This window comes from Drosophila navojoa, chromosome 3 (genome assembly GCF_054131105.1).
Source record: "Drosophila navojoa isolate 15081-1374.11 chromosome 3, UAZ_NAV_1.0, whole genome shotgun sequence".
Taxonomy (NCBI): domain Eukaryota; kingdom Metazoa; phylum Arthropoda; class Insecta; order Diptera; family Drosophilidae; genus Drosophila; species Drosophila navojoa.
Window position 1 is genome coordinate 19,398,718 of NC_142891.1, and position 27,152 is coordinate 19,425,869.

At 40.6% G+C, this 27,152-nt stretch overlaps 1 protein-coding gene and 6 non-coding genes across 12 annotated transcripts in view; 5 read left to right on the forward strand and 2 right to left on the reverse strand.

Moving 5' to 3' along the window:
• Positions 1–27,152, forward strand: part of Sema1a (semaphorin 1a) — a 148,768-nt gene that overhangs the window by 107,865 nt on the left and 13,751 nt on the right. For all 6 annotated transcript variants that reach the window (XR_016196477.1, XR_016196478.1, XR_016196479.1 and 3 more), the window contains exons 4-10: positions 5,104–5,299; positions 23,124–23,228; positions 24,219–24,307; positions 24,763–24,904; positions 24,992–25,113; positions 25,213–25,293; positions 26,662–26,807. Coding sequence is in view for 3 of the 6 variants with exons in the window: in XM_089257855.1 (XP_089113981.1) it covers positions 5,104–5,299; positions 23,124–23,228; positions 24,219–24,307; positions 24,763–24,904; positions 24,992–25,113; positions 25,213–25,293; positions 26,662–26,807 (881 nt within the window). In the remaining 3 variants the exon portion in view is untranslated. The remainder of the gene's footprint in view (positions 1–5,103; positions 5,300–23,123; positions 23,229–24,218; positions 24,308–24,762; positions 24,905–24,991; positions 25,114–25,212; positions 25,294–26,661; positions 26,808–27,152) is intronic.
• On the forward strand, positions 10,410–10,481 carry TRNAD-GUC (transfer RNA aspartic acid (anticodon GUC)). Its single transcript has one exon. It is a non-coding gene; the product is annotated as a tRNA-Asp (tRNA).
• TRNAD-GUC (transfer RNA aspartic acid (anticodon GUC)) lies at positions 10,693–10,764 on the forward strand. The gene has a single exon. It is a non-coding gene; the product is annotated as a tRNA-Asp (tRNA).
• TRNAD-GUC (transfer RNA aspartic acid (anticodon GUC)) lies at positions 10,947–11,018 on the forward strand. The gene has a single exon. It is a non-coding gene; the product is annotated as a tRNA-Asp (tRNA).
• On the reverse strand, positions 11,337–11,408 carry TRNAD-GUC (transfer RNA aspartic acid (anticodon GUC)). The gene has a single exon. It is a non-coding gene; the product is annotated as a tRNA-Asp (tRNA).
• On the forward strand, positions 20,911–20,982 carry TRNAD-GUC (transfer RNA aspartic acid (anticodon GUC)). The gene has a single exon. It is a non-coding gene; the product is annotated as a tRNA-Asp (tRNA).
• Positions 21,177–21,248, reverse strand: TRNAD-GUC (transfer RNA aspartic acid (anticodon GUC)). The gene has a single exon. It is a non-coding gene; the product is annotated as a tRNA-Asp (tRNA).

Here is a 27,152-nt window from a genome sequence, read left to right on the forward strand (position 1 = left end):
GGCTGAGAGCTTCAACACAAATGAATTTCAAATGCCATTTCGCAGACACAGAGAAACAGAAAGAGAGATGAGCGTGAGGGGTAGACGAGGCAGAGAGTGTGAGCGAGCCTGACACCCATATGCCATTCTATGCTTCTTCAATAACAGCAATTCAGCATTTGGTCAGCCATTGAATGGACCGGAACATGGCCCATCCAAAAGAATTCCCGGCATTGTTCAGCGTCATTTCCCTTTACTTTATGTCAAGAGCCGAGCCGCAGCTCGTTTTTAAATGAATATTTAAATTATTTTAAATAGTGCATACTAGACATCAATCTATTTGAGTTTTTGTTTATTAACACAGATTTTGGAAATATTAAAAATATATTATAGGTTTTTAATTTTTTATAAATATTTTAATTATTTTTTTTTCTTTATTTATTATTAATATGATTTTTTTTAAATTTTTTTCCCCTTTTTTTTTTGCTGTTGTTGAAAAAATAAAAATAAATAAATTAGTTTCAAGAGCATAATTGGTATACGTATACTATATATTATAAATAAATGGAAATGAATTTTTGTCTTTCTATTGATAATAATAAATATTCAGCTGTAGCTCTCTAATTTGATTCAATATTCAGTAATATTCCACGGCATAAAACACCAACATTTCATTACCTCAGCAAATGAGTTTTGCTCGCGTTTGCTGCTGGCTTTAAGGAGACCAACGACGCTTACGCAAGTCCAATTAAAGTCAAGTAAATTGTTGCTGGCCGTTCGTCTTGTGGCAGCTGGTCTTATTTTTCTTGCTGGCTGACTTTCATTTTTCAGCTTGCCGTAAAATTATTTAATGAAATGCTATTGTGAGCTATGCTCAACTCATTTGCAACGATGGAGCAGTCCGTCACAGGCCTCAGCTCCTCTTGCTCTCACCCTCTCACTCTCTCTCTCACTCTGTTTGCGTATCATTAACAGTACTGTTGCCTACCTGCAGGCGCTTTGCCGGGTTGAGCTTAACTCGAACGTTGCTGGTAAGCCTTGAAATTGATGGCCTTTCGTTCTGAAATTTCTGAAATTTTCCAAAACGTTTGTTTGTCAAATTGCAAAGACTACGCACAGTTCTGGCCCCCGACCGTCCGCCCTGGCCCACCATTTGGCTGTGGCCAACGAATTTGCACTGTCCACGTGATTAACGACAAATTTACTTTATTTGATTTCCCAGCCAGATGCTGTTATGTCTCTCTTTAGCAAATTTCTGAACGCATTTCTCATGAAATCTTTGCTTAAAGATTGCCTCGAATATTTAGAGTGATAATATGCGAAAGCTGCAAAACTAATAAACACTCGCTTATGCTGCTAATTTTCGCCATTAGAAGCATGAGCCCATTCTCAATTTTTGAATGAATTTCGCTAATTTGCTTTTAGTCCAAAATAACTTGACCATATGAAACAAATATGCATAAAATTATGCGTTGAACATTAAAAACAGAACAGAAAACAAATAAATATGAAAGCGGCATGAATGAGGCAGAATAAAATGGTCGATTTCTGCATACCCTGTAGACAAATTGATGGAGGAATATACATAAATAAATAAGTTAAAATATTATCTAAGTACATACTATTGGCTCATTGAAATATATGAGATTTCTGTTTACTTATAAATTAATATAAATAATTATTCAAATTTCACTTCAAAGTATTTAAAAAATCAATAATAAATTATGTTTAACATTCTGCGTCAACTATGCCCATCTGATTTGAAAAAAAAAAAAGACAATTTAGCAGGGGAAAAAAAGAGTAAAAACAATAAACGGCAGCCATAACTCGCAAAGCAGAAAATTCATAAATTTTCCGCTTAATTGCGTTCAACTCGTATGGCAAGCATTGAAATAGTCTCTTTTGTGTATAGTATGTGTTGTCTCCTGTATGTTCGTGTTAATTACAACGGCAATAATGTAAAGTACAACAAAAGTAGAAGTGACAAAGCCCGCCGACAGAGCCACCCATAAAAACCTCCGACCCAGCCCCGATTAGACCCGCCCCGCGCAGCTCAGCTGTCCCGCATTCTATCCGCATGCCTGTGTAATTGTTGTAAAATGTGTTTTGTTAATTTATTTAAATTTATGCTCAAATGCGGCAGGCAGGCAGGCAAGAGCAACAGCAACAACTAAGCACATAACTAACAGCCAGGCAACAGCAGACCGCAAACTAAGCAGCAACAACAACAACAACTACAAAGGCAACCACAACCATAGCAGCAACACCAACACCAACACCAACAACTTCCCAAAGCAGCAATGCAAACAGTTTAAATATTTAAAACAATAAACAAAATGAAATGGAATATGCTGTCCATTTTACCCATTGCCAACAATTTCCCAAGGCGCTGCGAAATTTATGAAACTAGTTGAGAGAATTTCACAAAATTAGATAATAAAATGCACAGTTGGGCACGCGTTCACATGAAAGGCAGTATGAATTGCACAAAAAACCAAAGATAAATCGATGAAATAGAAATAAGGAAAATATTTTCATTTTATATGTGAGATAACCAATTTTTAAAATAATATAGCTGAAACTGAAACTAAAACTTCAAATTTATTTCAAATTAATGAAAAACCATAAATTGCTGTGGCATTTATATTGAGCATGATAATATGTTTATATTAGTGATATAAACAAAGTTTTATTAAATAAATTATTTCTAAAAATTTTAAATAAATGCGGTCGAAACAAACAATTTCATAAACCATTTTCAACTAAAATTTGTGAATTTATTATTTATTGAGAAGTAAATTTTTGTATTGAAAAATGCGAGAATAGCTAAAAGCTGAAGCTGAAAGTCCTCGAGTCCTTGAAGTACTATGAAGTATTATGTGTATATATAAACACATACATACTCACACTATATATGTGTATACATATGTACACATTCATGATCTCTTTCAATTTCTACATGATCTTGCAGCGCAATTTTATATTCTATTTATTTATTCTATTTACTATATATATTTATCAATATTTAAGCAGTTCTTTAACCCCCACCTCCAAAAGTATTTAATCATAGTGGCTCAATTTGTTATTTGTCATAATATAAAATGCTATTGGGTCATTTGAAATAGCAGCGAGGTGTAATTTCCGTTAGCATTTTCATTTCCATGCGCAATTCTTCGCATTATTGGCCTCAATTTTCCAGGTAAAAGCCAAAACGGAAAATGCGGTTAGCTCTATGCAATAGTGGATAGTTCGGCGGTGCCGAGATACAATCAGAACAATGCAAATGTTGCGGCGGTGCGTGTGGGCAACATAAATTGCAAGAACTAAAACCAACAGAGACAGAGGGAGAGAGAAAGGGGCAACTCCAAATATATTTAGATATACGGCAAAAGCGACATGTGCACTGGAAAATTGTGAAAATTAGTAGGCAAACAAACAAAATGCTTAAATATTTTAACAGAGCCTGAAAGAGACAGGCGAGGGCAAATGGAAAATGTCGGCCTTGTTGCGCTTGTTGAGTGGCTGCAACGGGGGAAAATTGCAAATGATTTGTCATGTTACAGTGCAGTGCACTTCCGGTGCTGCGCCAGAGTGAGGAGTGGCGGAGGAGGCGGGGCGTGGCGCTTTTCGACAGCTGTGCAAAAGTTTAGCATAGTTTTGCGGGCCAGGCCCTAGCCCGAACCCACGCCGGGCACACGCTGCGTATGCGTATTTTGCAGGTGCTCGGCAAACGCTGGCGTTGCCTTTTAATATTTATTGAGTTGCAAGTTAGTTAGTTCGCCTGCCCCACGGCCCCGGCAGTCGTTTAAATGTATTTGTTACGCATTAAATATTTCAATTTGCAAAACATTTATGCAAAACAAGCACACTCAACACACACACACATACACACACATCGACGGGTGCTGCTGCCGGATCTGCTCTGGCCTCGTTAGGCTAAAAGTGCCGAGCTGATGTGAGACTCGTCCTGCATATTCAGGCCAAATGGCAAGCGGAAATGCAAGTTTTTGATGAACATGTGCATATGCTAGTGCCTAATGCACATCTTCTTCATTTGGCATTTTCACTGCAGTTTTCCATTTGCCTTTTGCCATACACCATTTTCCATTTCCCATTTGAAATTAGTGCAGCTCGTCCGCCTGCGTATTTACTGCATAATAAATACTTTCTGGCTTTTCTTTTGCCACTCTCGAGCTTAACAAATTACTGCAGGCAAATGCTTGGCGAAAACATGCAATTTTCATTGTGAAAATTTTGGAAATCAATGTTTAACTCTTACAAGTGCAAATATAAGTCATTAGTTAACGCAGCTAAAATAAATTGCAGCTTTTCTCCAAGTGGCAAGTGAATGTTCTGCCAAGAAGCTGGGTTTCATTTCGTTTGCATTCAAGCCTAATATGCATTCTAATGAATTATATTTATATTCTCATATTCTCATGTGAAACTTTAGATTTCTAGCTGCGAATGAGGCGCATTCCGAGTTCGTTTTGCAGCTGGGTTTTCTTCAATTGTTGTGAGTTCCTTACCAAAAAAGTTTAGGGAAACAAACAGCATCCAATGTTTGTTCAACATTTCAATTGTTTGGTTATTGTTCTACCCAGAGCTCATATGGGAATGTTCTTATGCATATGCTTATAGCAAGTGAAAGGAGTCCTCACTAAGACCACATTGACATACATATATATTATTGAACAGGACTATGAAAACGCTGGAAATCTGAATTTTGCATTGAACCATATACATATATATATGTACATAGTTTTTATCCCGGACGAGTTTTTAATTTATATTCATTATAATTAAAGAAAGAAGAAGAAAACACAAAATGTGCTGCTATATAATATATATGTATATTTAAATTTAAACAAATATAATACAAATATTTATTTAATATAAAAATTTAATTAATATAACTAAATAATATATACATATACACATACAAGATGTTAAATAAATAGTATATGTATATACACTCTAAATATATTTTTCAATAATCAAAATTCCAATCAGAAATTTCTTAGGTATTTAATTGCTATAAATAGCGATTTTTTATTAAAAAATTTATTGAATAGCAATTCAACCATATTTATAATTGATTTACCATTCTTTTTTTACGTTTTCCAGGAGGCCTGCCAGAACTACATACGAATCATGGTGGTGCCCTCGCCAGGTCGCCTGTTCGTCTGCGGCACCAACTCGTTTCGGCCCATGTGCAACACGTACGTGATCAACGAGAGCAACTATACGCTGGAGGCGACCAAGAACGGTCAGGCGGTGTGCCCCTACGATCCGCGTCACAACTCCACCTCCGTGCTGGCGGGTAAGTGGCCATTTTACAGTTAGCATTCCATCTATTGATGGAATACATAGTATGTATGCATAAATCGTTATAGACATTCAGGCAAAAAAAGAAATGCAATTACCCCGGGCGGCAAAATACCACGAATATGAATGTGAATACACACACATACACACACACACACACGTTTATATTTGAATATATCTAGAAATATATACATGTATATATAACTGTTTTTTGTCAATTGCAAATCGGATATAAATTGTCATTCCACATGCGATGCGGCGCAAGAGCATTTGAATGACCCCGCATACCTCTGGCCCATTTAAAGAGTTGACTTCTTTGAGTAGGTTGTGCGTGTTAAATTTTGCATTTCACAATGTTATTGTTTGACGGCAATGCTCTGAATAATGTGTTGATGGGATGTGAAATATATTGCGGGCCAAAAATAATATATATATACATATATTTTTTTCCATCATTTTCATCATTTTTTTACGGCTATTATAATGCATTTTGTTTTGGGGCATTTCGTTTTGTTGGCTGGCGCTTCGACTCTCGTTGTGTTTTATTGGATATTTATGATTGCGTTTTTGCACATTCTTGTGGGCGTGGCATCATTTTGGCATTATTCATACACAGTCACCGAAAATTGATGAATTTCCAATTGAGGGTATTAAGCATATGGGTTTTCCTTTTTTAAATATATTTATCAAAAGTTTTTAAATTGAAAAAAAAAAAAAATTGTAGAAAATATTTATTGAATTTACAGTAGTTGAAGGAAAATTATTTTGCATTTCATTTTGCTTTATTTATTTTTTATATTTATATTCGCTTGATAATTCGAAATTGTTAGCAAATATGTGAATTATTTCTATAAATATTCATAAAAATGTTTCCTCAAATAAGTAGTAAATATAAATATGATGTATGTATTTTTTTAGTACATGCAATTACTAACGCCCACTTTCGAGTGTCGCAAGTCTTCTAATATATCATGGAATTTAAATTGCTGTGCCAAATTGTCAAGGAAGCAGGCAATAAACATGCAATTTTGACACCTAACTGCCGCACAGTAAACGCAGCCGCAGCTCTCGAGGAGCATACCTCGGCCCCAACGTAGCCTGTGATAGTATTTCCACTTGACACCCATAAATCGACGCGTTTTTCGCGAGCTGTTGCTGAAGTTTCACAACGTGATTTGTTTGCATTTCATTGTCTGCACACGCGAAATTTCGTTAGGGTGTGGTATACATACATGTGAGTGTGTGCGTGTGTGTGTAGATGCTGCCAAAAACTTTGAAGCTAGGGCAAGCCAAACTGCGCCAAACACAAGCTGGCGACGCTTGTGCCATAATATCGATAAACGTTTATAACTAACTTCAAAGTGTTTGTGGTCATGTGTTTGTATGCGTGGTAAATATGTATTTATATCCGTGTGTGTGTGTGTTTTGAGGAGACGGCTAAGTGTTGCGGCAAACTTCCGGCGGATGCAACCAACATCTGGGCCACATCCATGGAGGCTGCTGCCGCTGACTATGTGGGTCATAAGAGTTTATCATCAACAAGCTGCCACATCCGGCGTCCTGGGCAACCTGAAGGCAGCCAAACAGTCAGGCAGCAGCCGCAGCAGCAGCCATCGTCAGCTGCCATTTTTGCTTATGGGTCCAACTTCACTTTAGATACTCTTGGAAATTCGCTAAATGGGGTATTATGGTTAGTGCTGGAGCATGATAGCCGAGTCGATTAGGTTCCGTTTGCTCGCTGTTGTTTTCCCTAGAAGTTAATGATTCTTATACATATGCTCATTAGCCGCACTCAGTTTAGCTCTATCATTGCTTTCGCTATATGATTCCAAAAATTTCGCTTAATCTTAATCTTAATCTTAATCTGACAAACTCAAGTCGGAGTATCTGCCAGTCGTTCACAGCCAACTAGTTTTGTTTTTGTTCTCATTTCGCATTGATTGCGCTTTATGGTGCTAATATTAAAACGACATTTTTACATATTGCTGGCGTTGCTTTTGCCATTTTGCTGCCGTCGATTTATCGACAGGATTTGGATATTTAACGGGCGGGCCATGCTGTTGTTTAGATTACAAATTGGCCCGAGCAGGGCCAAAATAAAAGCCAAAAAAAAAGTAACGAAAAAATAATGTAAAAAGCAGCTAAACTGAAAATGTTATCAATTCAGTTTGGCACTTGATGAACTTCTTCTATTCTCAAACCCAATTTTTTTCTAGATTTTTTAGTAGCAACTTTGTTCACAGGTTTAGTTGTATTTTTTTTCATTGTTGTTGTTGTTGTTGCTGCTGTTGTTGTTGTTGTTGTTGTTGTTGTTGTTGTTGTTGTTGTCGTGGTTGTGGCCATTTTCCTAACGCTGAGCGAAAAGTTCGTGGACAACATTTTTGTGCCAATTTCGTTGTAAAAATATTGTTGTACCCATGATGAAGTTTTCAATTGCTTTGGCCACCAATACTAGAGCGATAGAGAGTAAAACTCTTTCCTCTCTCTCTCTCTCTCTCTCTCTCTCTCTCTCTCTCTCTCTCTCTCTCTCTCTCTCTCTCTCTCTCTCTCTCTCTCTCTCTCTCTCTCTCTCTCTCCCCTCGCCCGTTCGTTTGGTATTCGAGCAATCGGCCATTCAACCATTCCGTCACGCTTTCAATATGACGGAAGGAATCTATTTTTGTTCGATTTAAAAGTGCATGCGAAATAAATTTCAATCGCAGGACGCATTACGAAACTTTGGCAATAAAAAAATTAAGCCAAACTTCAGTTGTTTTCCTTTTAGCAGCTGCAAGGCAAATCGAGATTGGAATGCTGATTGGGTAGAAAATGAATTGACAATTTGTCCGCCTTTGTCACTTAATTGACTAAATGCTTTTAGTGCACGACTTCAAATAGAGCTATATTGCATTCTTAATAGAGAGAAGGAATAAATAATTGTCCTCTGAGCAACTCAAAGCCAATTCAGCAATGCCCGCAGCATATCTGCGTATCAATATTGGAAATCATTTCTTGGACCACTTCCTAGTTTGCATGGAACATCTTCAGAAATATATAAACTCTACTTCTCATACTCAAAACAGGGAATGGAATTAAAACTTCTAAGATAGGGCTTTATATACTTGATATTTATATATTTTGTGAGCTGAATATTAAGTATACGTATTTATGAAAACATAAATGCACGACACTTGGCCATTTCGTGGAGTGGCTCGTTGGGGAGCACTTCAAAAATATGGCTTAAATGCTTTACCGATTCGCGCATCACGCCTCGGCAAACAATGCGAACAATAGTAATAAATAATTTATGAGTGCGCATTTGCCACATTAATCACGAGCCGACACTGAAGCATGAAGCTTGAAGCCTGAAGCCTGAAGCCAGAAGTCTGCCAATGGCAATGGGCGAGGCAGCGGCAGGGAACGAGCGATAGGTTAAATCCCTGGGTAAAAAGTTTGCCCGTTCCAAAGCCGACGCATATTAATTTCGGCACAACCTTTCCCTCTAACCGCGCCCATTCCAGCGAAAAAAGGCGCCAGCGGGTGGGGCCAGTGGGCGCTGGCATCGGCGAAGCGTACAAATTGCCATCACTTGCGTTCAATTTTAGACTTTTCCAAGCAAATGCACAGACGCGATTAAAACGCTGACGAATGGCGACATGAACGATGGGCGCCGGGTCGGTGAAGGCGCAAAATGTCAAGGACCAGTAACAGAGCGTCCGGGCAAGGACAACGCAGATTGAACGTCCGTTTACCCTGTTTGCAAACCTATTTGCATTTTGGGCGCCTACAACAACAGCCACAGCACCCAGAATGGGGAAAAAATGAAACGAGGAAAAACTCGAAGCTGGGCCAATTTTGGTGGCGTCGACAATTTCGGCGCTTTAAAGCTCGAATCGCTTACCGAGGCTGACGGCAGAATTTCGCGTATTTACCCATTTGCATATAACCGGAAATAGAGCTCTCGCGTGCATATGTGCGTGGGCGTGTGTGTGCGTGTGTATGCGCAAGTTGACCTTTTCATGAAATGCGCCTTAAGCTACAGTTGAATCACGCATGCATCGAGAGGCTCGCGACTTTTGAATTAAATATGATGGTTATCCTTTAAAGATCACAGAGGGGTTACTACTCCAGTATGGCTTTAATAAACATTATTAAAATTGCTTTTCTCTTTTTAAGAAATACAAATATATTATTTATTTTGACAACAAACTGTAGCTAAGCAGTGCAAATACCTCACTATTTAATGGTGCAGCCCAAAAGTATGCAACAATTTTTCAATTGCGAATATGCCTCTTTTATATATTTTGCTTCCGTTTAAAAGTATGCAATAGTTTTTCCCATTGGTAATCGAATTTCGTACATCCGCCTTTGCCAGCTCTTAGTTAATAGATTAGATAATTAATTAATTAAAACTCAATCGAAACACGTGATGAACATTTGCAGAATACTGAAATGCAAATATACGCTTGAGTTCAGCACATGTTTAAGTAAATCGGATTAAGTTTGTTTTATTATTTTCCAATTAATTGCATTGCAATCGAGTGTATTCAAGAACAAAAACAATCAACGAAGCAAAGTTTAAAGCGGGGGCATTAAAAGCAACAACAACAACAGCAGCAGCAGCAACAACAGAGTCGTATATGTATGTATATACGAGGACAAGTTCCATGCAAATGCTTGCATAAGGGCAACATATGGGTGTCGTTGGCATGGGGCGTGGCCTGAGAGACATACAAAATGAATATCAATGAACTGCGAGAACGACGCAAACAAAAACAAGAGCACAATAAAAATGAGGCAACAGCAGCAGTAAATAAAAACAGCAACAACAACAAAGAGCGAAATGCAAAATGTGACCCGGTATGAGTTGAGCTGGCTGGGTCGCGGGGTTGGTGGCATGTTTGTGAAAACTGGGCCAACGCTCGCAGCAGTTAAATAAATGATATCTCACTGCTTGTAAGAGTGCGCATGTGTGTGAGTATACTTCTGTGTATGTGTGTGTTGCTGCAGAACTCATTAACTGTTGGTAAATGAGCACGGAAAACAGATGTTCTATTTGATGAGATCGGCATTAGAAACAGAACTGCTTGATTACATGTAAGCAATTTGCCGAACTGTGGCCAACATCCTCGATAGTATAGTGGTTAGTATCCCCGCCTGTCACGCGGGAGACCGGGGTTCAATTCCCCGTCGGGGAGAACGATAGAGTTTTTTTTTAATTCTGAAGGATATTTTTCTTTTACACTTTTGAAAGCTTCAATGAAAAACATATGAACATTAGTATATAATATTTACATGATCAGTCCGATAATTTGTGTCAGTCTGTACTGCTTCACTTTCTACATGTTTATGTTAGAATAAGAACAGCGAATAAATTAGAATTTACAATTTGTCAGATCGGAAACAAGGTCCTCGGTAGTATAGTGGTTAGTATCCCCGCCTGTCACGCGGGAGACCGGGGTTCAATTCCCCGCCGGGGAGGATAGTGGAATGATTTTTTGTTAACTTTTACAACATATATTTTTTTTAGCTATTTATTTATAAACAAATCGGAATAATATTCTTGTAAACATCACATAGGCTTCAACCCTGTTCTATTCGTTGTGATCGCAAAGAAAAATCACTTGAGTACAAGTACACTATTTGGCAAACCGGTTGCATCGTCCTCGATAGTATAGTGGTTAGTATCCCCGCCTGTCACGCGGGAGACCGGGGTTCAATTCCCCGTCGGGGAGATAAATATATCTAATAATATACTTTTTTTTATATTTTTTTTTATTTAAGAGTGATACAAATTTTACTGTGTTTTGAAAACCTTATTTAATAAAAAATCTATTTGATAATGATAAAATGCTTTATATTTTACTATACTTATATTTTACTATACTATCCCAAAAAGTATGCTATAGGAGAAGAAGTGCAAATAGAATTTTTTTTCTTTATAATAATTAAAATATAAAAACATTTTAAATTTTAGTTGGAATCATTTTAGTTGCAAATCCAGTGCTAATATTTTTTACTTAAAAATTATCGAGGAATAAAAAACAAAAGCTCTCCCCGACGGGGAATTGAACCCCGGTCTCCCGCGTGACAGGCGGGGATACTAACCACTATACTATCGAGGACGATGCACACCAAGTTTTCCATTTCCGTACTCAATTTTGGGCAATTAGAATAGCAATAGCCATAATATTAACTAAGAAAATCCCTAGGGTCATGATTATTTATTAATTAAGCGTAATTTGTTCTTAGCATTTGGCCTAAATCCTACGTTTTTATTTGTGCTTGTATTTGCACTCGTTAAAAGTAAAACACAGCTAATTTATTTTAGCCAACTTAAATTGGCTTAAGCGAATGACCAGAAGAAAATAAATGGCGCGTTATCTACAAACCAGAGACAAGGCGCACATATACACATACACCCACACACCCATAGACGAAAGGACAATGCGGGTGCAATGCAAAACGAGCGGAAAAATAAGCAACAACAACAACAAGAGCAGTGACTACTGTCAGTTTCATTAAAAACAATGAAATCTGCTAAGAGCCAAGAGTTTTAATGAGCGTCTAACTGTGCACAGTAAAAGACATAAAAAAAATACACACACACGCGCTGGAAGAGTGGGAGAGACAATGAGAGAGTGAGAGAATTACCACTGGAAACTGGTAGAAAAAGCCAAAAGCGGCTGCAGTAAAATATATATACTCGAAAACAAAGTCTAAACACAATAAACAAAATGCCAGCAACAAAACAACATAAAAACGGAAAGAAAATAAACAAACAAAACATACACACAAAGCGAAATAAGTGCAAAGAAGAATGAACAAAAATAAGCACAGCTTTTGACCCTTTTTGCGGACAATGCACGAATGTCTCTGTCCCTCCACCGATTCACCTCCTGCTGGTTGTTTCAATTCTTTATACGATTTCTTTATTTTATTTTTTTTAATTTCAACCAAAAACATTAACAAGAACAATTAGCTCTTGAAATGAGCACAACAACAAGAACTAGAGCAACAATAAGAACGAAAACAATTGCATTAGACAAGTTCAACCTTAGACCCAGCCGCTGCTTATGAGTCAGTCGAATAACAATAGAAATCGGACCTTGAATGACTTACTCCAAATGGCAGACCCAAATAAACTGTAAGAACCCCAACAAGGTGAAACGCTTAAGTAATTATCAACTCAGCATTGTATTTTAATTACATTCCATACGAAAGCTTAACATTACGAGTGGAGCAGTGATTAAATTAAAGTTCTCTTTGCTTGAAGAATTTTGAGAATAACGAATAGAGTCAAGTACGAGATGTTCTATTCATTTCCATAGGATAGTGTTCGGAATTCCTTTATAGTAGAGACCCACTTGGTGGGTTTCTCTAAGGCTCTTTAGCAGGCAGAGTTTGCTTTGTAATGCTGCAGCTAATTACGTGGGCTTAAGACGTGGGCAAACATTTGTGACTGTGGCCAAAGGCAAGTGCAGTGCCATTCCCATACACATATTGAGTCGCAATGCCTCAAAGACGGAGGCGAGAGCCTCAGATGAGCAGTCAAAAGGCACATTCACAGCCGAAGAAAGGAACGTTTTGAGCAATGGCCTCTGCACGCTTTACATATGTCGAAGAAACGGGCATTAAAAGCGTAAGCTGTAAAGCAAACAGGAGCCAGGAGACGAACGAGGAGCGAGGAGCGGGAGCGGGAGTGATGTTGGGTTTGGGCAACGGATTAACAAGCAGGCTGCTGCTGCTGCTGCTGCTACTGCTGGTCCTCGTGTCGGAGCAGTTCCTGGTTCCCTCTGTGCATACAGGAAGGAAGGACGCACGGAAGGAAGCAACACGCAGAAGCCTCAAGAAACGTGTCTACTGTTTCCATGCGCCTCGGCTACCTACCCCCAGCCCTTGTCATTGTTTCAACAGGATGTATGTTCGAGTGTGTGTGCTCAACTGTACGGGCGTATACGTGTGTGTCTCCCTGTGCATGTGTGTGTATGTTTATGGCAGCCCGCTTGTAATTTATAGTATGTTTAGGTAGGCGACGCAGCAGGCAGCCCTGCTTTATGTTTGCTTTGGCTCATATTTTTAACACTAAACTTGAGTAAATAACAACAACAGGCAACAATGCGGCGAAGGATTCACCCGAAAAACCTGGCCGTCTGTTATCCTGTTTGTGCCATATGAATTATGTTATGTCTCGCCGTAACCGTAAAAAGCAGAAGAGGAAAAAAAAATTGAAAGAAAACACAGCGCCACAGTTGAAGCAGAAATAACAAAGTCTAAAGCGAAAGGATGTTCCAGCTAAAAGGATTTTCGAATGTGTCACGATTCATCTGCTTGTTGGGCTAATTGGCACTACAATGAATGCCAGCAGCTATGAGCTGGAAAGACGTCTGGGTTGTCAGGGATGTCTGGACATCGAACGTAACGAGCAAGACTGAAAACTTCTTAAATTTCGTATGTTTTTCTTCTCGTTGATCCGATGATTCACGTTTCAATTTGGGTCAATTTGCCATGCTAATCGAGCGTGGCAGTATCTGTGGGTTTACTTATGGCTCTCCTTGTGGGTACACGGCCAAGGAAGTCTTTAGCTTTTATGGTGTGCAGCGCTGCTGGAGAATGTGAGATGGGATTTGTATTATTTATGGGATTTCCCATCAATTCAACAATGACAATGTTTTGTTAATTTTTTCGGAAAGGAAGCTATAGAAAGTAGTCTCCTTGGATAATTCATAAGAAATGATAATACCTCAGCAATGGCTGTTAATACTAAAAATCAGTTCCGATTCAAACTTACTTTGTAGCTCTCACTGCTCACATTCTTGAATGTCCTTCGGATACTCGGTTTACTCTTATTAAAGATTGAATTAGCTGATAGCATTTTTTGTTTTCATTCTCCCATTTATTATGGCTTGACAAACATTTCTATGCCGAGCAACACAAGTCAACCAAATAGAAGCGAAAGCCAAAAATGAACCGACAAAGTTGCTCAATTACGGCACAGATTAAAAGTATTCACCATTCTCCTGCGAGAATTTCGTTTAATTGAAAATGTCGTAATTCATGCAGCTTATTTGTATGATATTTCATTTCGTATTGCCTCAGCGCACACTTCGCTGCTTATCGCATTAATCTAAGCTGTTTGTAAGCACCCGACTGTGAGACAACAGAAACATAGAAATTATCTAACACAATAACCTTCAGCATCGCAGCTGATTGGGCAAAGTTTCTTTTGGGTCCTATGACCCGTAGGCAGCAAAAGGTTAACCCAATATCAAGAAAGCTAAAAAGTTTTGTCGGCCCAAGCTTCAATATCGATGACGACAAATGCGCCATGAATTGGGCTGTGGCTGGGGCCAGGAACCACATAGCACAAAGCTGTGAAAGGGCATAATTCATAATTTATGAAAGAGCACAGCAAAAGGCAAAAGCAGCTAAGGAAAACAGCTAAGGCATACAGCTTAACGAGTCAGACAGGCGCCGCGACGCTGCCAGGAACAAAACGAGCCACTCATTTCGTAGACTATAAATGCCGCAATGTATGCTACAAATTTTCGTGTGTGTTTAGAATGGGAGCGAGAGAAACAGAGAGAATGAGTAAGGGTTGGGTTTTCCTCGAGATGGAACGAGGGAATGAAACACAGCCACAACTGTCGCGTAAACAAGTTGCTCAACTTTTAATGTTGCACATTTTTCCAGCTTTTTATTATTTTTCGGCGTTGCCTGATTTTCGTTTTCGTTTTTCCCTGGTATTTTCGGGTGGTTCTTTGACGTCGAGTGGGTGCCAAAGCTGGCTCCAAGTGGTGGCCGCTTCAAGGGTTGTTTCGCTCCGACTTAACCTTAATGAGCATCAAACTGTGCGCCATAAACCAGTTGATGCTACATGGAGCACACAGCATCCCATGGCAGGCGGAAGGTAAAAAGTGTTGCCTTTTCACTGGGCCGGCTCAGGGTTGTTCTCTTGGGTCTAGACCCGCAATTGGGGCCCCGTCTAATGATAAACAAACACAATGATTTCAAAATAAATGAGTGGCATAAGCTCTGCTTTGGGTAAGTGGAGTCATTTGTTTGTGGGACCGCAGACTGTTGGGCTGCCTGAGACTCCATATCATTTGTCTGTCCCGGCCTGGCCTTGCCTGCACTGGTCTGAGTATGGGCGCAGGATTTGCGGTCTTTTATCTTATGGCTACTTATACTTTTAATTTTCCTGCTTTAATTATATGGTCGAAAAAGTTGTTGAGTGGCTTTTCACGTGTTGCAAATTACAATTCAAAGAAATTTTAAAATAAACATGGTTTTTAGTCAACAATTTTGAGAAGTGCATCGCAATTGATGGGGCCCGGTTGCCAAATGGCCGTAGAAAGAGCGAAAGCCGAAAGCCAAAATCCATTTTCATTGCTTAAGCTACATAACATTGGCCATTAGATGGAAATCCAAAAGCATTTGTGTTATGCTCCGCAATAGCCAGCCAAGACATTAAATTTTAATTTGATCATTTCTAAGCAAAGCGCACGAGCAGCACAGATGCAGATACACAGATATATGCTGAGACACTGAGACGGATACAAGGCTGCTGGCTGCATTGCAGACCGTTTGGTCTCTGGGGCAGAGCTTTTGCTCTCTCTCTCTCTCTCTTTCTGTCTCTGTGGTGTGGTGCGTGTGTGTGTGTGTGTGCGGGCGTGTCGCAAAAACTGGAACAGATTTTGCACAAAAAGCCAACAGCTGATAATTGTGGTGCGCCAATAAAAAGCAAATTAAGCTAATTGCAAAATTTGCAAAATCCCAGCAAACGACCAAGAACTAAGCAGCAGCAGCAGTGGCAGCAGAAGAAAATCCCAAGGAACAATAAGCCAATGAAGGCAGCATAATAAAAGCTGGGAGTATTATATTCAAGCTTGCCCTCCACACTCCCCCCTCGACCAGACGGAAGTCGGGTAATTATGCGGCACACAAGACATGTTGCCAAAGTTGGACTCGAGCCTCGACCTCGTCCCCAACAGTTCTGGCAGCTGCTGCTCCTGCTTCTCCTGCTCCTGCTGATTGTTCCATTTTGGGCAAGCTTGGCCAACTTGGCTGCACATTTTTATCGGCGCTAAAGTGAAATGTAATTAGAGCCAAGCGCAGAAAAAGAAAATATGATGGCACAAATATGGGGCCCTGGACTTGTGCCAGTGCCTGTCAAATTCTTAAAGCCATCATCGAGCTCATAAAGCAAGCTCAAAGTCTTGCGGGTCCCTTCCCGAAAACTAGGCCAGCCACATGGCCACAATTATCGTAATTAATAGGCGCGCAACCAGACAGGCACATCCCACGCACATGTGTGAGTTTATTTGAGATTAATTAGACAGGTTTAAGCCGGAGAAACCCAAGCCCAAACCCAGACCCGAACCCAAAACAGAGCAAGTCGTGCGTGCTCAAGCGCAATAGAAATTGCCTTGAAATATTTACGGAAAGACAACAAATCTCTGTGCAAACGGATTATGGCGTCGGCTGTGACAGAAGGTGGATGCTGGCTTAAATAGAAATATTAATTGTATATATGTATGTTTCTGGATATTATGTTGAATGCTTTCAATTTTCAATAGAGTCAAATGAAGATGTACAAGCAAGGTAGGACAGATATGAAATATAGATAAAGAGAGAAATAGTGAGGGAAACAGAGAGAGACCGAATGAGAGGAACCCAGAAGGAAGGTTAAATAACTAAAAGTAGATCAACAGCTTGACACCAGCTGACAACGAGAAAGATAAAGAAAGAATCAAGAAACATATGAATAAATAAAGCAGGAACAGAAACAGAGATAGATAGATCGCATCTCCCATTCCGTCAGGACTTATTCTAAGGCATTTCGTCTGCCTACCTTCAATGGTTAGATCTATACTTAGATCTAAGTCTTTATGCAATATTTTCTTTAGTATGTCACACGCAAATCAGTAAAAATAAACTACCCAAGATATCGTCTACTCCTTTGACTGTAAATACATTTAGATGTCAAATGAAATCCCTCGAGCACTTCACAGCGACAGCCCCAGGGCTGTGACTGAAATGAAGTAATTTGCAGTACATTGAGCTCGCTGACGGACTGAGTTGGGGAGGCCAATTTAAAGTGGGCATTGTAAAGGGTATTGCACTAGTGCCAACAGACCAGACCAGACCAGACCAGACCAGAGTCGTATATGTGCACATAATTATTCCTAAACGAGCTATTTAACTAACGGCCTAACACTCGACACGCACGGCGCTCGTAATTAAAGTGGCATAAAGCCGCCCCAAAAAAAGGCAGCCCAAACCGAGGCCGAGACCTGTCCAAAAAATATGTTTACATAAAATATTTAAAACGCGACTGCGCTACAAACGCCAAACAAGCCCAGCCATATCCTGGGTAAACCTCTGGTGGTTCTGGTTCTCGGTTCGGGCAAAGGTTTTTGGTTCCGTTCGACGTCGAGCGGCCGCCGCGGCATGTGGCATGTAATAAAGTTACGCGTGCTTAAACACTCGCTTGACTGTCATTGAAAATGAGTGTAATTTATGTATTAGCGTGTGTGTCTCTGTGTGTGTGAGCGTGTCTGTGTGTCTACTGCATAGTAAAACATGCAAAAATATGCAAATTACCGCAGTCAACGCGATGAACTTCGTTGCGCCATCTACTCGTCTCGCTTAAAGAGTCAGTTCCGCTGTTGTTATTGTTGTCCTTGTAGCTATCGTTGTTATTATGAAAATCGATTAAATCACTTAAAGAGTTTATCGAACCTGCCAGCCAGAGACTGTGCGGCAGCGAGCCCAGGCCCAGACAATGTCGGTCAAATATTTGCACAGAAAAACGCTGCTCACAAAGCGCAAAAGTAACTTTATGAGAAGCGCCCAGAGAGGCGGCTGTTTGAAGTAGGAAGAGAGAAAGAGAGAGAGAGAGGGGGAGAGAGGGATGGGGACGCTTGTATGCCAGCCTTTGCTGCATAATTTCTGCACGCTAGATTGTCATTTAAAATGAGTTAAGCGCTGCAATTGCTGCAATGCGGACAAGCTGGCAACGCTGACAGTTGTTGCGGGTACGAATAACGAGTGCGGAGTCCGAGTTGGAGTCCCAGGCACGGCCGTGCTCCAGGTCCCGGACAGCGTTTGGTCCGCTCCTTGTGCTCGTCGCCAGGTAATGAGCAAACAATAAAAGCAAATGTCGCTGCACGAAACAATGGCGACAAGAAAGAGTGTTGTGAAACGAGAGAGCACGAATAGTAGATGCCCTGTAGAGAGAGAGAGAGAGAGAGAGAGAGAGAGAGAGGTGAAGTGGAATTGAAAGGAAAGGCGGAAATGTAAGACTTTTATATTGAGATTATATAACTCGACTATCACAAAAGATAATTTCGAGAGTTCTTTCTAAAACAAATTTGCCATATACCAATTATCCGCTTTCTTCGATATGGCAAGAAAAGATAGCAAATACTGGGTATATAAAAAATGAGCTGAACTAAAAAAACCAATTAGATGCCAGCAGAGTCCCAAAGAGAACAAACGATATAGCCAAAGACGAAACGGCGAAACCAAGCGGAATGGGAAAGTGTGGAGTGTGAAGGAGTGTGAACGTTGAAAACTTTTCGTGTTCTGTCGATGTTGTGACAGGCAGCAGCAAGGGGATGAGAGGGGGAGGGGGCGAATACGGCCGGAGTGATGGGTGGAGCATTTGGGGGGTCGGTGCCGTGTTTATTGAGCGCCTCGTTAGCTGGCAATGGCGACCAACAACGGCGACAATGGCAACTCTGGTCGCGATGTAAATTGCATTTCCATTGTTAATTACCAGCGATTCATAAATTTTACATTTGCCCTTTGACCTCAACGCCCTGTGGCACAGCCCGTTTATATGGGCGGGCTGCCAAAGGCTGTGATTACTCAAGCATCATGCTTGGCTGGGTAATCTTATATGTATGCAAATTTCATGGTATGAAATACCCGCCAAACCTCATCTCAAACGCCCTAGTATGTATTCTAAATTCTTATTTAACAAAAAGCTAAATCTCCTGTAAATGGACTGTGCTTAGGAGCACAATTGACTGCTCAGATTTGTTGTTCTGTCTATAATGCTTGGCTAATTTATCATAGCAGAGAAGGAATTTGATGGAAATCTTTAAGTTCATTCATAGACCTCATTTTAAGCAACTCAGCCGTGAGAATTGGATTTTTTTACCTTTTTTTTTGGGAGCATTATTATGCCTCGTTTCGTATTTCAATTTGGGAAATTTGCATTTTCTAGCAATTTCCTAGGAAAAAAGTTTAATGACAAAACTTTAAGTTCTGGTTGTAGCTTAAAGCGGTTACTTGCCGACAAAGCTGACACGCCCATTTCCGGCTTCACGCCCATTCTCGCTTCCCCTGTGCGCATATTTAGCAAATGTTTTTATTGGCCGTTAGCTTCACCTGGCCCATGCTGGCGCCCGCAGCCAGTGCACTCCAGTTGCCTGCCGCTCTGCGCCCCTTCCCCGTCCCCTGGCGCGCTCATGATAGAAAATTAGCATTCGTTATTTATCACCACCACGAATGGGAAACTCGCTGCCAGCAGATTCTATGAAGAGCGAACGAACGAACGCTTTTACTTTTCACTCACCGCGTGACTTTTACAGCCTCTTAATTTAAACAGCCGCCCGTTAAGGGGCGGCTCCGGGCATGTTATGGGCGCCTGGGGGCGCCAGCGGGGCGAGGCGACCGGCGAGTGGCAAAATTAATTTGTACCAGACGACATTTTTAATGTATGCCCGTTCTGCTTTCTGCTGCTCCTGCTGCTGCTGCTGCTGCTGCTGCTGCTGCTAACTGCTGCTGCTGTCGACTCGCATTTGGATTTTGGTGTTGCGTTTCTTTTTAGTTTGCTTTCGACATTTTCATTCTGTTGCGCTCTTGTCACGTAATTCAAATTTTATATTCACTTTTGAGAGCTGCCCCCCAAAGGCAGCCCCTCCCGGCGCCCATGTGGCGTGTGTACACGTGTCTGTTTGCGTGCGTGAGCCGCTGTGGCATTGTAAATTTTATCGATTTACCGCACAGATTTCACACCCTCCATAATCCACAAAAGTCCACAAATCCCGTCCGCTCGCTCGCCTGGCTGCGTGTGTACACGAATTAACATGAAATTATAATGCATGCATCAAATTCATGTAAGCTTTTTTTTATAATTATGCAATTTTCACAGTTTTGCATAAATTGTTGGACAGTTTGCGGCATTTGTGTGTCCAAACTGCCAGCTAACCCCATACGCTGAGCCGCTGGCTTAGGCCCCATCACAATATGTTGTCAATTTGGTGGGACTTTTAGCCATATTTGATGAGTTCAGGCGCTTGGAAAATTGTTCGATTATCCGATAATAGCCAGCAAACACAAATACCACCAGATTTGCAGCCTTATTTCACGTGAAAAATTAATGAATATGTATGGGTATTCAGAATTTGTATATGAACATTTGAACCAAAAAAAAAAAGTACTTATCAGCTGTGGCTACTGCGCTAAAAATATGCTTAGATTAGATTTGATGCTATCTTTATCAAATTTATTTATAGCTCTTAATAAATGCATATTATTTAATTATATTATGTTCTATGGCAATTAAAACGTGTTTTCAGAATGTTAGATAGATTCAGACAACAACTCACAGCGTCCTCGATAGTATAGTGGTTAGTATCCCCGCCTGTCACGCGGGAGACCGGGGTTCAATTCCCAGTCGGGGAGAGGCGAATGAATCGCTTTTTTTTGTTATTTTATTTATATTAATTCTATCAGTTAAAATTACAATATATATAAAATATAAATTTAAAAGTATAGAAAATAGAGTTATCTATTTAAATTATTATGAATATAAACTAAACTCAGTCAATTCAAATATGTATATATTTCTTTAATTATAAAAAAAAATTTGCACTTTCCTCCCCGACGGGGAATTGAACCCCGGTCTCCCGCGTGACAGGCGGGGATACTAACCACTATACTATCGAGGATGTTGACCGACCGTGGCGTAAATAGCCAACTTGTGTTTGCCTTAGCCCTGCCACGTCAAGAATTTCTATTTAAATTGAGGAAATGTGTTCTTAGTTTCGAATGTTGGTATCGTTTACAATAGATTTGATAAATTAAAAAGATAATTTATTGTCAAAGTTTCATTATTTTCCTTCGGCTGTTGCTGAATATTACTCTCTGTTTATATATATTTGTGTGGGTAATTAAAGAGATCAAAATAACTTTAGCTTTTTTGGAATAAGGCAAAACGTCTAGCGGTTGCCTTGTCAGATGCCTGACAAACCCAAACATTATGCAAAAATTTCAACAGACTGTTGGAAGATTTGTTTCAACGTCCAGCCGAGCACGCTCTGCCGCCGCCCTCCTTCGCCGTCTCCTTTCGCTGGCCCTGTGCTACTTGTAGATGCAACGATAATGTGGCGTTTGGCTTGCTCGACTCGCCGCTGTTGCTCTCGAACTTTTGGCCAAAGCGCCTGCGGGCACAGCGCACAAAGCCAACATAGCAATCGATTCTGTCATTGAGCCGTCGGCTGGCAATGAGCTCCATTGGACACTCGCAGTGCTGGGGGTGCGGCTGCTGTATTGGGCCGAAGGCAAAACCATTTCCGGCCAGACAATAAACGGGCAACGTAGCCAGCTTGCTGGGCATTTCCGGTTGCCCGATCCACTTGTTGTTGTTGTTGCTGTAGTTGTTGTTGTTAATGTTGTTACTGCTGCTGTTGCTATTGCTGCTCTGTGTATTTCTTTCTTTTTCTTTTTCTTTTCGTTTTTGTTGTTGTTGTTATTGTTGTGTTTTTTCATATTTCTTTTGCTCTTGGAATTGAAGTTTGACAATGCCAAAGCCAGCAGGCAGGCTCAGGCTCAGGCACAGGCACAGGCAGTCGGGCAATTCCGCAAGTAAAAAGTTGAGGCAGAAAAAACTCATTTATCTTGCGCTGAGGCAGAGAGAGGGACACTTCACTGCTCCCTTCTGGCCGCAGGGCAATTCAATGTCGCCGAAGACATGTCAAAAGTTTTGCTGCCGCTTCTGTTGTATTGTGTGTTGTGTTTTCTCGTTTAACTTAATTAAATTTTCCTCGCGAATTCGCATTTTCATTTTGGTCCGCATGTACACAGCGTTGCGTATGTGTAATGAGCGCAAGTGCCGCAGAGAATAAAGCAACAATTGATTAAAATTTTATTATTTTCATTCGCTTGACTCGACTCGACTCGACTTGGCACTGGCCTCGCCCGTCGACCTAAACCAATTTCTTAGTAATACGTAATTTGTGTCTCTGGCTCTCTCTCAAGTCTTAAGTCTTTTGCATATTTTAGTTACGCAAATTGGCCCAAGCTAACAGTTTGCCACGCCTTCCTACGCCTGTCCTGGTCCTCCGTCCATGCGACACGCAAAATAAAAGTTTATTGCATTGCAAATGTGAGCTAAAATTTGCACATAAAAAATATCATTTACACTTAATAAAATGCGACGTGTAATTGACATTTATTAGCGCCATTTTTGGTCGCATTTTTCTTGTATAATGCGCCTAAAATTTTTACAAGCAGATAATAACGATACTTTGGATTATGCACAACAAATTTCCAGGCGCGATTTATGCGCGGCTATAAAAGTGCGCGGAATGAGCCGAAATTTGATGAGCTAAACATTTACCGTAACTGATTTTTAATTGACTTAAGAGCTTGATTGAAGAGGTGAATTAATATGTCAAATAAGTTCAATTAGACACGAGTTGGCTACGTTTGCATATAAGTTTCAGCAGCTTATCAACTTTAATAAGCCGCTCTCTCACATTTTATAAATATTTTATTTATTTCACACAATAATAATACAATTTCTCTCCTTCTGCTTTTTCCAGACAACGAATTATACTCTGGCACTGTGGCAGATTTCAGCGGCAGTGATCCGATTATCTATCGTGAGCCTCTCCAAACGGAACAATACGATAGCCTCAGTCTCAATGGTAAGTTGTTTACAACATTTCCAGCTCCCATCTGCAGCACGCCTTCTCTTTAAGCGCCCCCCCACTGGCACTCGTCGTAATTGAAATGTCGGCTCTGTTATGATTATTATTGTGCAGTGTGCTCTCTCTTTATATTAGCGAAATGCTCGCCACTTGAATTGAATTAAGTCCGACTGTGCGTGTGTGTGTATGTGTCTGGTTCACATCACGGTGGTCTCTCTCAATGCTCGGGCAGCCAATGATTCGAAGTCACACTGCGTGCTGTTGCCTTTTGCATATTTCAGGCGCTCGACGCTACGATTTTCATATGGTCAACTTCCATTAACTGAATAGACATGACAGCTTTGACTGCCTGCCAGTTGGTTGTCCTTTACTGTTTTGAGATACATCAAGCTCATCCATTGCCCGTTTTGCTTTATGCGCATCATGAATAGTTTATGCTGCCCCGCGTTGCAGGTGACTCACTGACCAACGGCTCTTAAAGTTATGTTTGCCAACTGGAAAACGGTCCATGAAAGAGTACAATATGCATAAAGACTTTAAAGAATATTATCTGCAATTTTCAAAAGGAAATTTCATTCATATAAATCAAAGAACATTCGTTTTACTATAAACTAACTCTAATCTAGCTTGGCATTCACATCTTAGCCTTGAGTTATATATATATATGTATGTACATATATATATTTGCTATCATTTTGCAAATCTATGTCAAATTCTGTATGCATTTGAGCTGGCGTAAAACTTTATGCCTCATGCGCTACGCATTAAATTTAATGTCTAAGACTGACACTCGATATGGATTCGTTATGGATTCGATTCGTCCGCACGACTTTCATATAAATTCTATGAGAATCCTGTGAGACTGGTGACCATAAAAATTGTTTACAGCCAAAACTATAAATGGAATTTATGACTTAACTTTTTAACGCATATTCGTTCATTTCTGAGTTTTATTCTATAATTTCATATATTTTTCTCAATTTGCAGCGCCAAATTTTGTGAGCTCATTTACCCAGGGGGATTTTGTCTACTTCTTCTTCCGGGAAACGGCTGTGGAATTCATCAACTGTGGCAAGGTGAGTAACGCGAATCGATCGGAATATGCTGGCAATAGACCAAAATAAATTCGTATCTACAACAAATGTAATTGGTTAGATTGAAAGAGTGAGAGAGTATGAGAGAGAGAGAGAGGGAGAGAGAGAGAGAGAGAGCGATAGCGAGCGGATATAGCTCTATCGCCGCCATATTGGGCGGCCATTTTGCTTGTGTTTGCTTTATGCGTACACACTTCCGGCTCGTGCTCTGGCTCTGGCTCTGGCTTTGGCTTTGGCTTTGGTCCAATGGCCAAATACAGTTATCGGTTTTGGATTTTACCGGCTATTTGTTTATGGGCCGCGTTTGTTGGTTTTCTATTGGGATGCGACCACATCAATGGACCGATTAGCTGCATTTGCCGCCCATTTCGACTCCCCCTGCTCGTTCTCCTCGTTCGCCTGCACACTATTAATATTTATCTTTTTTGGCATTTTAGGCGATTTATTCGCGCGTCGCACGCGTCTGCAAATGGGATAAGGGCGGCCCGCATCGCTTTCGCAATCGCTGGACCTCGTTCCTCAAGTCCCGCCTGAACTGCTCCATACCGGGCGACTATCCGTTCTACTTTAATGAGATACGTAAGTGACTGAGCATAGCTTTGAATTTGATTCAAATAATATTTTATATATACATATATATATATATATATATTTTGCTGCCCACAGAATCGGCTAGCAATCTCGTCGAGGGACAGTACGGCTCCATGAGCTCCAAATTGATTTATGGCGTTTTTAATACGCCAACAAATTCAATTCCCGGCTCAGCGGTTTGTGCTTTCGCCTTGCAGGTGAGTGCACAATTACGATTTACCTGAACTGCGGCCCAGACCTTAACTTGTGTACATTTCTCCCTTTCACTCTCTTCCTTCTGCTGTTGCTAACCACAGGACATTGCCGACACGTTCGAGGGACAGTTCAAGGAGCAGAGCGGCATCAACTCCAACTGGCTGCCAGTAAATAATGCCAAGGTGCGTACCACTATTTCATCTATCAATATATACTACACTCATACATACAAATACGTCTGCATATATAATATTGGGTGTGGTTCGGTTAATGCTCACTTTCACATCGCAAGCGGAAAAGCAGTTAAGCGCAGCTGCTTCACAATTTATGACCACAAGAAAGCAGCAAAAAATAAAAAATACAAATAATAGAAAATGTACTTTTCTTTTGCCAAAAATTTGCATTTGAATTACGAATGTATTTGCCGAAATGGCAGCCAGCTCTGACTGCATATGCTGCTAACGGCTGGCATTTTGGTTTTTGGCCAACGGAATTTGCGGTTCATGGAGAGCCAAATTAGAAATTGAAGATGTTTGAAATTCGAAACAATGGCCGTACTCTGAAATGCGTAAAACTTTTAATATAACACAGCAGCCGCTGCCCTCCTGCCTCGCTGGAGAGCTTCAGTTATGCACAGAAGCTATAACAAACGGAAAGGATAAAGTGCAATTCAACTCCTTACCAGAATTATGATAGAAAAACCCTAATTATGCGTAAAACCAGCAAAAATGTTGAGCTGCAAAAGAATTTCATTAATTCAGTTAAGAAAGTTGAGTCATATTTAGATATAGATCTGCTTCTGTTATAAAAGAAATATATATAAATAATTTTAAATGAATTATGTAAAAGGCAGGTGTCTCTTCTGTGAATTACGAACTGATATCATTGTTATGGTATTGTGCACGAGCAGGCAATAAGCCAACATTGTAATCAGTCTACCCACAAGAGTCACATAACATTTCACATCAGGCAGCAGCTTTGACTTGTTGTGCTGTACTGTCAACCATATGACCAATACATCCTGTATGGCTATAAAAGGAGTTGCCTGAATGCCTGATGCTTAATAATTTCCACACGACACACACGAATCAGCGAAGTCACCATGGGAGCGGGCATTTTCCGCTGGCGATTCATAAACCAAATCATTGCCAAAACAGAAAGCTCACAGACAGTGAGCACACACACACACACTCATACACACCCAGTCAGACACACTCGCACAAAGGACACTTTCCGGCGCTGCTTTGTCCGTCTGCACTTGGCCGTACTGAGCAATTTCCGGAACGTTGTGTACGGGTATTTGTTACGAGCAACGCGAGCGCCGCAAATGCAATTTATACGCTCCCTTCTGTGGCCAGAAATGAGGAGCAGATAGAGCGGGCAGCAGGCAGGAGGCAGCAGGCCAAGGAGCAGCTATAACTGACCGAGCATAACCATAACCATAACCACATTGCAGTCATATACTGAAGGATACTAATAATTTATATTAAATCTCTCTTTCTCTTCACTCTCTTTCTCTGTCCTCGTCATGGACTTCTTTTTTTTTGTAGGTGCCCGAACCGCGTCCTGGCGCCTGTCACAATGATTCACGAACGCTTCCGGATCCCACATTAAATTTCATCAAAACACATTCGCTAATGGACGAGAATGTTCCGGCATTTTTCGGTCAACCGATTTTAGTGCGGACGAGCACAATGTAAGTACTTCTTTCTCTCTCTCTCTCTCTCTAACACACACATACAATCTCGTTATAAATATATGTATATGCAACGCTTTCTTCTGCTGCTTATGCTGCACGGGCGGCACGTTGCCCCGCATAGTGTTGCGGCAATGTAAATATTATTGCCAAAAACTATGCGCTCATAACTTAGTTGAGGACGTGGGCGTGTTCCGGGCTGGCCCTGCATTCCATGTGTGAATTGCAAAAAACTTTAACTGCAGCTGCAGCTGGCATTGCTGTCGCTGTCGCTGCCTCTGCTGCTGCTGCTGCTGCTGCTGCGGATGTGGCCAAGTGAATACGTGACGAACCAATTTCAGTGCC